Source organism: Olea europaea, chromosome 16 (genome assembly GCF_002742605.1).
Source record: "Olea europaea var. sylvestris chromosome 16, O_europaea_v1, whole genome shotgun sequence".
NCBI lineage: Eukaryota > Viridiplantae > Streptophyta > Magnoliopsida > Lamiales > Oleaceae > Olea > Olea europaea.
Window position 1 is genome coordinate 16409566 of NC_036252.1, and position 16088 is coordinate 16425653.

The following is a 16088-nucleotide window of genomic DNA, read 5'->3' on the forward strand; positions in this document are numbered from 1 at the left end:
ATTGGTTTTTTTTTTTTTTTTTTTAAAATTGAAAAATGTAAAATTTATAAATTAATAAAATTAATGTTTTAATTAAAAAATTTTAGCTGTTCGGTTTGGTTTTATGAGGTTTTTGAAAATTCAAACCTAAATCAAACCATTTTGAAATGGTTTGGTTTGGTTTGAGGGAATAAAAATCGTGGGTCCACTTGGACGCGAACCGACGGTTTCAAATCAACAGTTTAGGTTCGGTTTGAGCCTTTGAGGTTTACAATTTTTTTGTGTAGCCCTATCTATTACTATCCTCATGCTATCAACACCAGCCACCTCCCTCCCTTGCAACTGCTCTATAACTCCCCGTCGATCATCATATCAATCTCACCTCCAGACCCTATAATGATTAGTGCTGCTTGTCGCTTCTTCGGCTGAAACCCTCTACAAATCTCTACCATAACCCACAATCCAACTCCTGAACTGTTGTCAGCCACTCCATTTCGCACCAACTACACCGAACACCTTGTCGACACCACCCCTGTTGCCTATAGCTATTCATCACTGGCATCACACGGCCACCACTCGCCGCCATCTTAGTCGTCATGATACACCCTACCCAAATACAATTTGTTGCCGCATATACCATCCTCCCAATGCCACTACAACTCTTTCAACCATAGCTACAACCACATCCATATCCACATCCACAATCCGTTCCCTTCATTGTCATGCCTACATCTTTGGTACCCAACAGCATAATTATAGACCGTGTGCCTGATTAATATTGCTTCTAGTTGTGTAAGATTAAACAAGAATTTGGGATAGTGGTCATACAGATTGTTTTGGACAGCAATCAAGCAAATTCTTCCACATATTGATCAGAGCAACTCTTACGATCATCTAGGCAGTCCATTCGTGCTATGAACTGGAAGTAGAAACTTTGTGCACCACCAGTCACTGGAAACGAGTGCCATGAGGTATACTATCTTGTTATTTGAAAACTCTAATCTTTATTTAGGTGTTTTGGCATGTTAATTAGAAGGGAAAATAAAAAAGAAAAAAAAAAGAAAGTCATCGTACACCACATACGCTTCTTGTAACAACACTTGCACCCATAACATGCCCTTAGTTTGCTACCACGGTCATATACCTTCACTTTGCACTCATTTATGCAATTATCGTCCATTTTGACACTCTGTAAGGGACATATACTCCTTTTGAACAAGTAGCATTTTAATTATGGGATTTCGAGGGTCTCACTGGACCAAATTTATTTCTTGATCGGCTTGATGTTCTTGAAAAATTCTTTGAATTTCACAACTTATTTGACTCCCGCATCTTTGTTATGCTGATATGGCACTTGTTGGATTTGTTAGGTGTTATTGGAAGTCTTTTTTGTATAACATTGATAACCTAGGTCAACATCCCGCCACTTTGTAGGATAAGATGGAACGAATCTTAAGTAATAAATGGCTAGCCCACTTCAAAAAGCTATTACACAGTTGTGATATTTATGAAGCTCCTCGTTATAGTGTCTAGATTTCTCAACAGTTTGAATCCTAAAATCTTGCCCGATAATCGTTCTGCATTCCAATCCTTAGATGGCGCTTGCCAACAGGCCAACTTATGGAATTTATCCTTCCATCTTTGTCAAGTGTGTCATAAGCTAGATATACCATCCCAGTCCAAATTCACTTCCCGAGTCTAGTTGTGTTCCTCTTAAGGAAGATAATGAAGTTTCCATTGCTAGTCAATTTAATATTCTAATAGTGAGGATGAGGAATTATCTATAGTCTTACCACCTAAGTCAAACAGTCCACTTGTCCTCGAGTTCTTACGCGATGTCGTTCTTATCTACTCTACGTGACACTCATATTGCCTTTCCTATTACTTTCCCTCGTTAGTATGATAGTCCCTTGGTTTCCACATGTTCCAAGGTCATTGTTTAATCACAAACTTTTCCTATCGACATTCGATTGTTGCCTACTAATTACCATCATATTGCTTTAGCTCCATACTGTGCTGATTTTCATGCTAAGTTTCAATGAGAAGTTATTTTCCTCTATACTTTTGAGCTTGCATTTGACATACAATTTAGGCACACATACTTTCATGGTGCTTTTTATACCTTATTGCATGTTACTTTGATACAATTTTCAAAACACGTGGAGAAAAAATTGGATCAATCACTGGAAACTAAACTAGTTGACTGGCAATTACACTTAAATGAAGGTTATGTTTTCAATACAACTGAATTGTTTACTTCTCGGGGCTTGTTTGAGCCACCTATGTTACACTCATTTGTTTATGCCGACCAGTCTATCGTGCTCTTCGCGTAGTAACTTTTGTAGTTGAGTTGCATATATTGTTGCTTTTTGGAGTTCCTAATAGGTATTTGGTTAGACAAAGAGATTGTTCCCCTTGGTCAGATTATGTTCTTAGGATGCTTTGTGAGTTCAGTTGGTGTTACGTGATCAGTTCAGATACTTGGTTCTTAAAAAAGGTTGCCCTCCTTGGTATGAGTGCAGCAAGTTAATGCTTTCCAAGGTTCCAGTACAAGCAGTTGTTGAAGACAAAAGGTCAATCTACTTACAAGTCTATCTCACCGGAGTCAAGTTCTCTCAGTCTGGGAGAAATAATGCAATATTAGAAAGAATATTATTATGTTTAGCTTCCAAATTTTAATTCGTATTTTAGGAAATATAATTAGGTTTAATTTAGTTCTTTTATTAGTTGAATATTTCAAATTCTATATAAAGGGCTCTTTTGCGTTGTAATAGAACAACTTTTGATTATGAAATAATCTGAATTTCTTCCCCAATTTCTCTCTTTTTCTCCTCCTCTTCTTCCCTCGTTTCCCCCTTGTTTCTCTTCTTTTCTCCCCTTCCCCTTCCCCTTCCCCTTCCCCTACAATTGTTCTATTACATCCAGTACCACTAGGACATTCCATGTACTCTTTTTTGGTCTACTATTTGTGATGATAACTGATGCTAAATGTCATAGTTGTTTAAGGTTAATCAATTTGTTCAGTTTATAGATATGATCTTCTCTTCAACATGAAATTATTTCTAACCTTCTGAGATGTAGTCGATGAAAATGGCCCTAATTCTGTTCATTAGATAGTGCATGTCTTTTACCCTTAAATAATGCTGGAATATCAGCTTGAAGGTCTAAAGGATTTGAAAGTGATGAAGAAAGAGGGTAAGGGTTTCTTTCCCCAACAATTTTGTTTTCAGAGTTGCAAAAGAGGAGTCACGACGTGAAAATAGAATGAAATAGTAAGTATTGGTCCAAATTTAATCTTGTGAGCTCATCCTTCTTGTCAATGCAAAAAGAAATTAGTTTCTCTCCTCTGTTACCTCTTATTGTATAGCTTACATTCCTCGAAACAAATGGTTAAGATGCTGATTTGATCTCAAGGATAAGTCTTGCTCTTGTTGAATAGGCCAATTACTTTAATTGGTGACATTTGGGCTTTATTAAACGGCTTTAAAGAATGATTGATCATTTATTTTCAACCATCAAACCATGCTGTTGAGATTTTAGATAGCCAAAATTTGCACATGGCCTACGCGGGCAATACACTATGGATGGGATAAGTGTTAATTGTATTAGTTGTTATTCAGTGAGCTATACTCGATTCAAAAGTGTAACTAATTTTTTGTTGTGTTAAATTTTGCAGATGTACCCCTGATCTGTGCTCATATACGACTATGTTATCGGCTTATGTTAATTCATCTGATATGGATGGTGCGGAGAAATTTTTCCGAAGAATAAAACAAGACAGATTTGAACCCAATCTCGTGACTTATGGGGCTTTGATAAAAGGTTATGCAAAAACAAATAACATGGAGAAAATGATGGAGAAATACAACAATATGCGGGTTCAAGGTATCAAACCGAACCAGACAATCCTCACTACTATCATGGATGCTTTTGGTAAAAACGAGGATTTCTCCAGTGCCGTGATTTGGTTCAATGAAATGGTATCTAGTGGGACTCTTCCTGATCAGAAAGCAAAGAATGTTCTCCTGTCTCTAGCAAAAACAGCAGAAGAAAAATTTGAGGCCAATCAGCTTGTACAACTTAATAGGATCCCGAACAATGTAGATGTTGGTGATATCGGTGGTATGACCGATGCAGATGATGTTGATGCAGATGCAGATATGGACATGAGCCATGCGTTTGTAGATAAAGATGAAGACTTGATAATTACTGGTTTGGTTCAGTGACATGGTATCTGGTTGGACACCTGATCAGAAAGCAAGTCTCTCTAGTCAAAACAGCAGAAGAAAATTTTGAAGCCAATCAGCTTGTAAAACGTGATAGGGGTCCCGACAAAGAAGATGATGGTGATATCGGTATTATGAACGATGAGTATGATGCCGATGCCGATGTAGATGTCGACGTGAGCCATGCTTTGAAGATAAAGGCGAAGACTTGATAATTAGCAGCAGCTATCAACAGCTATCAACATGTTATTTTGTGCTAGAAGCATAAATATGATAAAATTTTGTTCAATGAATGCAATGCATGTTTGTAAGTTGGATTAGTTGCAGATCACTTCTGAAATTTGATGCTTATTCTGTGTTAGAAATTACGGATTGTGGATCGCCCATGTGGGGTAACCCAACCCATAAGATATCGAAAGGATTGGAGGGAGTGGTTTTAACATCCAATCCCCATAACTTCCCATAGCTTTCATTTTAACCTTCAATGTTTTGTCTAGCATTTGGGAGAGAAGGATGGCAAGAAAAATTGTGCAAAAATTGAAAGGCACCTAGGACCACTATTTTGGCATGAAAAATCACAAAAATTGGCACTTAGGTTGTGACTAATAATCCTCTTTCATTGTAATTGGGAATGGGATAATTGGAATGCAAGAAAATTGTAGATTTGGAGTTTTAGAAAGTAAGGTGATTCAACAATTCAAAAAATCTTGAAATTCATCATTTCAAGCAAATTTTTTGGCCCGAAATTTATGATTATGTACATTGCGAATTCTTACATTGGTATCTGAATTGCAAGGTTGAATTCCTTGTTGTAATACATGTTTGAATATGTCATTACATGATTCAATTGAGTTATGAATCTTGTATGTAAAGTTTTGATATCTTATGTAGTTTTTAATTGCATCATTTGATATACATGTCTAAAATTAACAAAATTTTGGAATTATGTATATAATATGCTTTAGAATTTACATACAATATTTCATCAATTTTCGTTATTGCATTTGGGAGAAAATTAGAAAATCGAAACCATGGTCAATTTTGCAATGCTTTAAAAATGTACTACATTTCATTCAATGATTTTTGTGTAGCGATATTGGTATGGTTAGAAAGGTATTTCAATGAGTTTTTCGATCATATAAAGAACGTAAATATTGGCTTCGAAATGAAGAAGGTATTGCTTCCCGAAATTTGGATGAAAATTTGATTTTTTGTATGAAAATTGGTAAAATTTGAAACTTCATCATATGATAAATTTTTATACGTCGTGTTTCATACTTTTTATTTGGTATGGTTGGATAGATATTCCCGAGATATTTTCAATGGTATAAAGATTATTATGCCCCATTTGGTAGTAATTTTGCACTCCAGAAATTTAATTTTTTGATCGTTATTTCACTATTTCAACCGTTATTTTTGATTTCTTCACTCACAGGTAGGATTCACCTTTTTGTCTAACGCTCAAAAAATCAATTCTCATATTCACTACCGAACATGCCCTATATTTGACTTTGAAATGAAAAAGTTATGACATCTTGAAGTTTGGTTGAAATTCTAAAAATTTTACATGAATTTTTTGCCATTTTCTCTCGGATAGATTTATTGAAGTCGCAAACACGGTCTTAAAAATTGATTTTGTCTGATCACACAAATTTGATAAAATCAAATCGTCGAAATTAGACGGAATGGTTATTGGAAAAACAAGATTTCGAGGACGGCATGGTAGCATTGATTCACCCCCCCCCCCCCCCCCCCCTTTTTTTTTTTTTTAAAAAAAAAAAAATTTAAAATTTGCCCCTTTTTGTTAATTTTAAAAAATAAATAAATTGCAAATTGGCCTCACAGGTGAGGGAGCGTGCAGGACCCGATTTCAATTTTATTGCAAATTGGTCTCTGGATTATTCTTTATTTTTACTATAATTAAATTCATTTTTGGATGGTTAAAAATATATTTATATATTTTTTTATTTAATGCTTAATATAAATTTGTAAAAAGTATTAAAAATATTTTTTAACTCGTTAAATTCTAAATTATTTTTTTATAAAATCAAGAATATTGGGAAGCGGGAGTTATTTTTTGAAGTGCTTTCGTTTTTTGAATGAAAAATACTACAGAAAAATTTAAAATACCACCTTTTATTACGTTCATGAGTTGTGTGGATATTTAATTAGGTTATGTAATCTATTGTGACTTATTTTCAATTTTTGTGCTTGATTAGGTATGGCTAGATCTATCCAGACTTATAATATCCTTAGAGTGATGGCTAGAAAAGTAAAGATTATAGAACCTGTTAAAAAGTTATGTGCTTATTAAAAGTAATAAGTGGATCTGGAATATAACCTAGTGGAATACGTAAATATTTTTGGGACTTCTTTGGTGATGAGTAGTATATGAGAATTCTCATGTCACTTCCCATTTATTGTGATTTTGTTACAACAGATATTAATGTTGTTGACGTCAAAATTTGTGGACGGTAATCTCGAGTCAACTTTAAGAAAAAGAGTGATCTTCCCCAATATGAAAAAGGGTAAGGTATATTTTGAAGAGGTTTAAATTGTATGCCGTGTTTGCTTTCAAGTCCCCTTTTCCTTAAGAAGACTATTTCTCAGCTACATGACTACAGTCGAAATTACATCAAATCAATCACAAGAACATGACAAAACTCGAAAGTCGGGTTGAGGAATTTTACTATGATCGGTTGATGAGGCCAGTGACTATGTGTCAATGCTTTTCTCAGGTAATGAAACTTACAAGTGATTTGAAGGTTCGAGGCCTAGGATTGGTGGCTTTGGGCGGTGATGTCATCACCCTCTACAAGTGTAGGTGGTTCAGAGGGTGATGTGATAGAAGATAATCATGATGCCTCTTGAGATTACGGCTGTAGTATGCCGAGCTGAATTTCATGACCGAACTCGCATCTAACTGAAGTGGGGCCTGCAGACGACTCATTATGAGATCGGAGTTCGATGCCAACAAATGTAAAATTGAAAATCTGTATAACAAAACTTAAATTATGTGAGTTTTATTTTTCAATTATAATTGGAATTATTCTTTAAAAGAATTAATTTATGATATCATGATATATGTCATAATTGGATAAACGTGTATGTTTATACTTTTATTATACATTATGAAATTACCTCATTGAATTGCATGATGTCTATTAATTCGTGAATTGTTATGAATGATAAGGTCAGTAGAATTAGTGAGATTATTACTTAGACCAATTGGTTGTTAGTTGAGTGAAAGTAAAGTGATTGGAAGATTTAGAGAAAATCTCATCTAGAACTATTTGATTTATCGAGAGTGAGTTCATAGAACTCATGAAATTTTGTATTATGAAATCAAATCTATGATAGTGAAACAATAGGATCGTGGACGATGATTGAGAATATAGCGAACTTTTGATTTTGTGCCTAACATTAAACTATCGTGTATGTTAATTTGCATTAATACAAGATAATATATGTGCATAAATGGGCATTGATTGAGAATAAAACGTCTCTAAAATCTTATAGATCGTGGCATTAAAATCTATAGTTGTTGACTTTAAGAAAGGTGATAAGCTAAATACTTAATCACTTTTTCTCTTTAATGGTCACACAATAACATTTGTCATGATAAAATCTTGAGTACTAAAAGAACATGATGCTTTAGAGAGAATCAACTACTCAATAGTAGACCTAATGTGGGTCATACTACTCTAGAGAATAAATATCAAGAACTTGTCAATTGAAAAAAGATAGATTCTAGTACTTGAGCATTTGAGTTGTTAAGTTCTATTATACATGATCTTTTTCTCGAATGTAACTCAATTGAAATGGTTAACATAGTATTGACATCTTTGTTTGTCATACTTTTTTTAGATGAATAGTAAGTTCAAACTAGTCTTTTTTCAATATATGGAAACTTTGAAGGTTATAGTGACTTACAAATTGAAGCGTCAATTTTCTTTCTAACAATATCCGCTATGTGAATTAAAAGACATGCTACATGATGTTGCTAAGTCTCGAGTACATACTTGTGCATCAACGTTCTAGTTCGCGTAAGATTTCAAAACTTAAGTTTCAAATGAGCCAAAAACAAATGTGAGATAGATAAGGAGATTGGAAAGAGAACCAAAAAGATCATATCAGATAGAAGTACGTGAATTTGGTTTTGGTAGAGGATCATTATTATAAAAGTTCAAATACTTCAACTATACGGTTTGAATCTTTTAGCTCAAAAGTAGTTGAGCTAAAAAAATATTGCTCTTGAATATATTCCTCTTAGTATTGTTTGCGTATAAACACTATACATATTATATTTTATTTTCTGTGTATAGTGGATTCGAGAGTTAGAAACCCACTTTATATGAGATCAAGAAGTACCTTTAGTCTATTGTCGAGTCTTTGACTTGATATAAAATTGTTATTTACAAATAATGAAGATGAACTAGAGGTTTATATGACTGAAACTGCAGTTTAGTGTTCCAAAGTGGAGAAAGTGTCCTCCTGTTTGATATTAAGATAGTATTAAAGACTCCACTAAACTTGATCTTAGTTGTTGTTTATCTAAGAATGGTCTCTTATTTGAACTTATACGTGATAGTTTTGTTGGTATTCACAGTGGTAATATTTATTATAGTTTTAGGTATTTGTCCAATGATTTGAGTTGAGAAAAGCATTTAAAATTGTAAGAGCTAAATTTCCTTAAGTAAATCCATCTGAATTTCTTTGTGGGCTATGATTAATAAAGATATATATGGAACTTTATTTTTTTTATTACATTTATAGATGGATTGTGAGCATTTCATTCATGCCTCTAATTTTCGTAAGCTGAAGATATTGTATTGATTTAGATTTTTCAAAAGTAGAGTAGAAAATTAGATTATAGAAGTGAAGATTTTGAGAACTATTTGAGAGCATTAATTTCTATAAGGAGAGGTTCAATAATCTATGTAATGAAAGATAAATTCTTATTAGATTGACTATATCTTATTCATGAAAAACTATGTGGTGTATTAGGTAGAAGGAATGGAATATTGCTGAATATGATAAGACTTGAGATAATGCAGTCTGATTTGCGTTTTTTTTTTTTTTTAAATAGGGATGGTTAAGTGTAACATGTCACTTAGTAAAGTTTTCTCTATATTAGTACCTTCAGAACCATATAGACTTTGGACACGTAATAATCAAATGTGGTTATTTTAGACTCATAATCAACTATGTAAGTTCTTGGATTTCCAAATGAGTTTGGAAACATGAGTTTATTAAGAACGAGATGTATCTCTCTAAGATACACATGGCAATCCAAAAAGGTACTTAAGTAAAATTTTGGATGGATGGATGGATATTATGTCACAAGATATAAAATTTGATTTTTTTTTCCAAGTAGGGGGAAAAGTTTGGATAATATTAGTGAAATTAATATTATGTGCATTGGTGAATCAATTTTAGATTCATAGGAATTGGTTTTAAGCTTTCTGATTCAAGTTGAAGTAATCTGTTTCCGAATTGAAGCTATCTAATTTTAATGATTATTGGTTTCGAGTGGGATCTATCTAAAAGATATTTAATTTCAATGATTTTCGGTTTAGAAATCAGTAAAGAAATATTAAAGAAAGTGATAAAAGTGTATATAGAGTATAAAGTTTCATACCTAATTTGCAACGTGGTGGAAATTTTAATTAATGAGTTTATTATAGATAAATTTCTTTTTTTTTTTTGGGGAAAATATTATACTCGATATGAATTTATTGAGTTAAATATTTTTTTTTCTTATGAGTAGGATTTGCTTTTGAACGTTGATGCTAGCTGTGATAATATGTTTAAAATTTAGAGTTGCACCGAATAGACTTAAAATAGTACTTTTATTCTCAATTGAGAATTGATTAAAGAGATCCATACGAATCGACTTGTAGATTTCATGATAGAGTCCTTTTTGTATTGTTGTAGCTTGATAGTTACACTCATGGCCTAATACAATCATCTTGACAGTGGTACTTGAATTTTTTAACAGGGTTTAAATCTCGTACAAAATTTCTTCATGCAAACAAAATCACTGAATTTATGTAAGGGTCTCATGGTTTGCTGTAATTCTGATTTTGATGTTAATGACATTATATTAGCTTAACTTCAGAAGGAATGTATTGCGGCCATTTTGAAATAGTTATCTGCAATCTTTGAGAAGAAGGACATACGTTTAGCAAATTTTATATATACATATACGTATATGTATATATACATATATACATATGTGTGTCCTTCTTCTCAAAGATTGCAGATAACTATTTCAAAATGGCCGCAATACATTCCTTCTGAAGTTAAGCTAATATAATGTCATTAACATCAAAATCAGAATTACAGCAAACCATGAGACCCTTACATAAATTCAGTGATTTTGTTTGCATGAAGAAAATTTGTACGAGATTTAAACCCTGTTAAAAAATTCAAGTACCACTGTAGTGTTATCCTTCGAAAGGGTATTATTATACCTAAAGGGTGCTGCCGTTAGTTATTCTTTTTATTGTTGAAGGAATAACTTGTGAATGTAATACATATACAAATGCTGACTAAGGATGAGAGTTAGTCGAGCATAAATAGTTACTAGACTTGGGCAATCTTACTTTATAGAGTAGCAAAAGCATATCTTGTAGTATATATCTTGGCAGTCGAAGAAATTGTTTGATATAGATATATTGGGCATCTAATGATATTGATTGAGAATATGATATTCATGATAGTTTCACAATTATCGCATATGTTGAGGATCTCAAATATCAGGATGAAACCAAATACTCGATGGTATTTATGTGAGAGACATTAGCCAAACAATGTCTTTGCAATATTTCTACGTAAATGATTATATGCAATAATCATACTTTGAAGATGTCTAGAGATATATTTGTTGGTAATGTCAAATCTCTAGAATTGCGTAGAATATGATATTTAGTGATCAGAAAACTTTTGATTGAGTTTTTATATGTCCATAGATAAACAATGTTGAGTTCATAAGTAATCTATTATTGGGATTACGAGATAATGATTAGCATGTACATATAAAAGTATGTCGAACAGGTTTAGATTTTTCACTCACACAAGCAATAGTCTCAGACATTTTGGAGAGGGCTGAGAAGAGATACAATTATCATGTTATGTACATGATTCAGTAACTTTTAATGAGATTACAACAGGTAATCGAAATGAATTGTCATCCATTAAACCTACTTAGTATCGAAATTGAGTTCTTGATTTGAGATTGCATGGAAGAATAAATATAAGGAGAATTCAAGTTAGGTATTGGAGATACCTGAACTAGGATTTGTACATTGTTATTTATTTATAAATAATATAACATATGTCCTAAGAAAGTGAGAAAGCATTATAGCATGTGTTTCATACCACGTATGCTTTTACAACCAATATTGGATAAATGAGTGATGAATCCCTACTTCCTCATTGTGTGAGATCTTGATATTTACATAACCTCATAAATACCCATATAGTTTTGAACTGTTTCTTGGTATTTTATTTCAGTGTTGTTGCTATAGCATGTCGTCAATGACTATAATTGAATCGATTTGATGGAACATGTCTTGAAAAGTAGTTGATTTAAAGTTGGAGGATTCGAATAGAAAAGGAAAACTATTTTGACCAATGTTTGTATTTGTATTCACCGGTCAAATAATTGTGTTTAACCACTTACGATACAGTATGGAGTTTAAGTATGTTCCATAAATATTCAACAGATTGAAAGTACGAGAATTAATATTAGAAAATGAGTTTAATGTGTAGAGAGATATAATGCTCCTCTAGTAGAGCTTCTATATATTCCTAACATGTTTATAGTACTATGAACTCTAATATTACTTGTTGGTTACACGATCTATTTCTTGTATGAACTTTTATGAGATAGGCATTGAGAAGGATTTAACGTGTGATATTCATTGTCACTTGTGGTTCGGGTTAAGTCCATCATGTGCGAGTGAAAGATGTTAAAAAATACGAATTATGAATCGCCCATGTGGGGTAACCAACCCATAAGATATCAAAAGGATTGATGGGAGTGGTTTAAATTTAGAATTCAAAGCTACAACTACTTATAACTTTTCATAACTCCCATTTTAACTTCCAGTGTTTTGTCTAGCATTTGGAAGAGAGAATGATGGCAAGAAAAATGGTGAAATTGGTACGAAAAATATCACAAAAATTGAAAGGTACCTAAAACCACTATTTTGACATGAAAACTCATGAAAATTGGTACTTATGTTATGACTAATAATCCTTTTCCATTGTGATCGGGATTGAGATCATTGGACTGCAAGAAAATTGCAGATTTGGAACTTTGAAAAGTAAGATGATTCAACAATTCAAAAGATCTTGACATTCATCATTTCAAGCAACTTGACCCAGAATTTATGATTATACGTGCTGCAAATTCTTACATTTTGGAAAGTCTATCCGGTCATCTTTATCAGCATAATTTTATATCTAAAGGCAAAATATTTACAAATATATAGGTATATGATGTTTATGTGTTAGATGGGTCAAAATGGCCAGGTTGGCCTTACTACAAGACTTGTCTTGAATTTGAACTTGCCTGTCTAAAATAAAAATATAGGTCCAATTAGTAAAATGTTAAAATCGTGTATATCTCTATTGTATATCCAAATATTAGGAAGAATAACTTTCAAATAAAGGTTAATTTCATCAACTTTACCACTAACACCCTCGCATTCTACAGATTACCTCATGAAAACTCGAACACATTATCTCAAAATTCCTCTAGAATTGCCAAAATTTATCAGGATTAACGATGATACGATCAAGCTTCGATTGTTCACTTATACGTTAAGAGATGCAGCTTTGGAATAGCTGGATTATGAGCTACATGGCAGTATCACTACATGGGATGACTTGTTAAGAAAATTTTGTAATAAGTTATTTCCACCTACAAAAGTAGTAAAGATTCAACTGAAAATCTCTACATTCCAACAATATGAGGGAGAACATTATCATGAAGCTTGGAACTGGTTCAAGGAGTTAATGAGAAAGTGTTCAAATTGCTGGATAATCTAAGTTAATCAGGTGGAGTATTTCTATATTTGATTTTCACCTCTGTCTAAATCTCATGTGGATTCTTAAACAAATGGGTCCATCATTGGTAAATCAGTTCAACAAGTATTGGACCTTTTTGAGTTGATTGCAAATACACACTACATGTTTTCATTAGAGTGAATAGTCTAAAGAAGTAGCTGGAATTCGTGAGTTGGATAACCCAGCATCTACCAACATACATATTTGCTGCTTTGAAAAAGTAGGTTAAACTATTGGTTAAAACTCAACATTGTGAAGCCAATCATGCTAACTTGGAATAATAGGGGCTCTTAGAATGAGAATGGAAATTACAGAATGAAGTCGCATGACGTGCAAGGATGGTACGACCTAGTTTGAGCTATCATTAATCAATCATGGACTAAAGTCAAGCTTGAGATTGTAAATTAAGAATTGGCGGGAGGCAACCCATTTTCTGAACTCTACACTTTAATTATTTCATAATTGCATGTTATATAGAAAATATGATTGTATATTACATATAAGCATACTTTTTTTTTTATGTTTTTCTTCAAAAAAAAGAAAAAAAGAAAGGGCATTGACTGCGAGTCAATTATGATTAGCAACATGGTCCTGTTTGTCACAGGTGAGCCATAGGTTTAAACCCTATGATTAAACAAAAAAAATTAATTTGTTTTTAGAAAAATATAGTGTTGACCATGGTCAACCCTAGGTGTTGACCACAGTTCAAATAAGGTCCTGTTTGTCATGCGTCCACCACATATTTGGAAAATTACATAAAACCAGGCAGTTAAACTTTCAAATTTAAAATTCAGGTGTGAAGTTTATTTAATCAAAAATCAGGTATTAATTGGATATTTTATTTATTAATTAATTCAATTCTAAACCCTAATTCACTCTGTTCTCTCTTTACTCTATCTCCATTTTCTCTACCAGCATCGGCTGCTGCTAAATCTGATCAGATGAATGCTGGTGCTGTGAGTGTCGGTGTCGCAACAAACGTTGATGCCGTGGCTGTTGAGCGCCGAAGATGCAGCGTTGTCGTGGCTATGCGTGCGGTGATGCTGATCGACGATAGTGTAATAGTGTTGCGACACACAAAAGATAGTTTAGTGTGTGGAAGTGTATTGGTGTGGTGTTTAGGTGTTTGTTGGTTTTTGGAGTGGTGTGGTGCCGAGTGGTGGATGTGGTGGTGTCGCCGGGTGGATTTCTACTTGAAGAAATTGAAGAAGAGGTCGAATGAGTTCGGGAGCGACTTGGATAAGTCCGGACTGGCGAGTTCGAACTGGTGTGAGGATGAATTATTGAGTTTTATTGGGGAATTTACACAGGTATGTTGAAAAGAAAGCAGGTGGCGATTATGTGGCCTGATTGGCTTAGTGCCGTCAGTGTTCATTGGAGGTTGTGGTGGTGGTGCATTGTTGGGGACTTGGGGATAGTGGCGATGATGCTAGTTGTGGGTGGTGGTCTTAGCGATGAGATGGTGGTCGACGGTTGTGTGTTGGTGTGGTATAGCCAGTTGTTGTATTTTGGTGGTCATTTTTATTGTTGTTGGCGGTGGTTGTGGTGGTGTTGTGGTGGGAACGAGGTGTAATAGTGATTGTGACCAACTATTTAGTTGCTCTGTGACTAAGTATTGGTGGTGAATTGGTATTGAGGGTGGAGTTTTTGGTGCATGTGACCAATGATTTGGTCAGCGACTTTTAAAATTCGATAATTTGTGATTAAAAAAAATAATCCGTGACTAATAAAATTGAAAATTTGTGACCCGTAGATTAACTGTGACTTATAATTTAAATGCTCTGTGACCTAGAAATAATTTGTAACCTTCAAAAATTTTGATTTGTCATCACGAAATAATTTATGACCAATTAATTTGATGGTATGTGACCATTAATCGTATAACTGTAACTTTGTTATTTTATTTAATAAATATTTTTAATTAATTAAATATATACCTAAATTTTGAATTTTCAAATTATCTACTTGATTTTTGGATAGGTGTAAATAATACACCTGTATTATGAATTTTTCCCTATTTGCAATGTCATCTATTTTAAAAAAAGAACCTTCAAATTTGAATTTTCTTACAATTTTTCTCACGAATCCACCCAAAAACTCCTCATTCTTTAAAAAATTTTCAAGAACACAAATTGTACATCAAATTCAAGTAGCAAACATAAATCATTAATCAATTATATTCAATAAATCCATTATATTTGAAAATCTGATGTAAGATTTCTAGACCCATAGATTTTTTAAAAAAAAAATAATAATTGGGAATCTAGAAATTTTTGTTGTATTGTTTAAATTTATTGTGAAAAATGTGATTAGAATATTGTTTCAAATTGAATTACATCTGACAAGGGGACCAATGTTTTGAAAATCAAACAATTCAAGAAATTTTTCTCTAAAATCCAAAATTTACTTCAACTTTGGGGTTGTTCAAAATTCGATTTTTTGGTATAGTTTAGTGATTCAATGATGGAGTTTAGAGCTAGGTCACTTGAAGGAGTTTGTTGACCTGAATTTTTGTACATTCATCCTGCCCAACAGATCCCAAAACCTCCAGCATCTATGTAAGCATATTCCCGCACACTAGGAAAACCATCAGCCACATGTGGCTTCTCCGGTGGTGTGGAGTTGGCCTATCGCACTTTAACAGTCAAGTTAATTGAGCATTTAAGTGTTAGCGTGAGAGGTACTTTAGACGCAAGCTTCCTTTTTTAAAAGAAGGGGGATTGACTTTGGGGAGTATATGAAAAATATAGCAAAGTTGTAGTTTGAGAGTCTAAACTTGCATTACATTTAGAATGGCAGAATGAA

The 16088-nt window shown here is 33.2% G+C and overlaps 1 protein-coding gene across 1 annotated transcript in view; it reads left to right on the forward strand.

Moving 5' to 3' along the window:
* Nucleotides 1-4670, forward strand: part of LOC111412288 (pentatricopeptide repeat-containing protein At3g59040) — a 12138-nt gene extending 7468 nt beyond the window's left edge. The window contains exon 7 of the mRNA XM_023043146.1: nucleotides 3656-4670. Within this exon, the coding sequence (XP_022898914.1) occupies nucleotides 3656-4205 (550 nt within the window). The 3' untranslated portion in view covers nucleotides 4206-4670. The remainder of the gene's footprint in view (nucleotides 1-3655) is intronic.
* Nucleotides 4671-16088: the final 11418 nt, after the last annotated feature.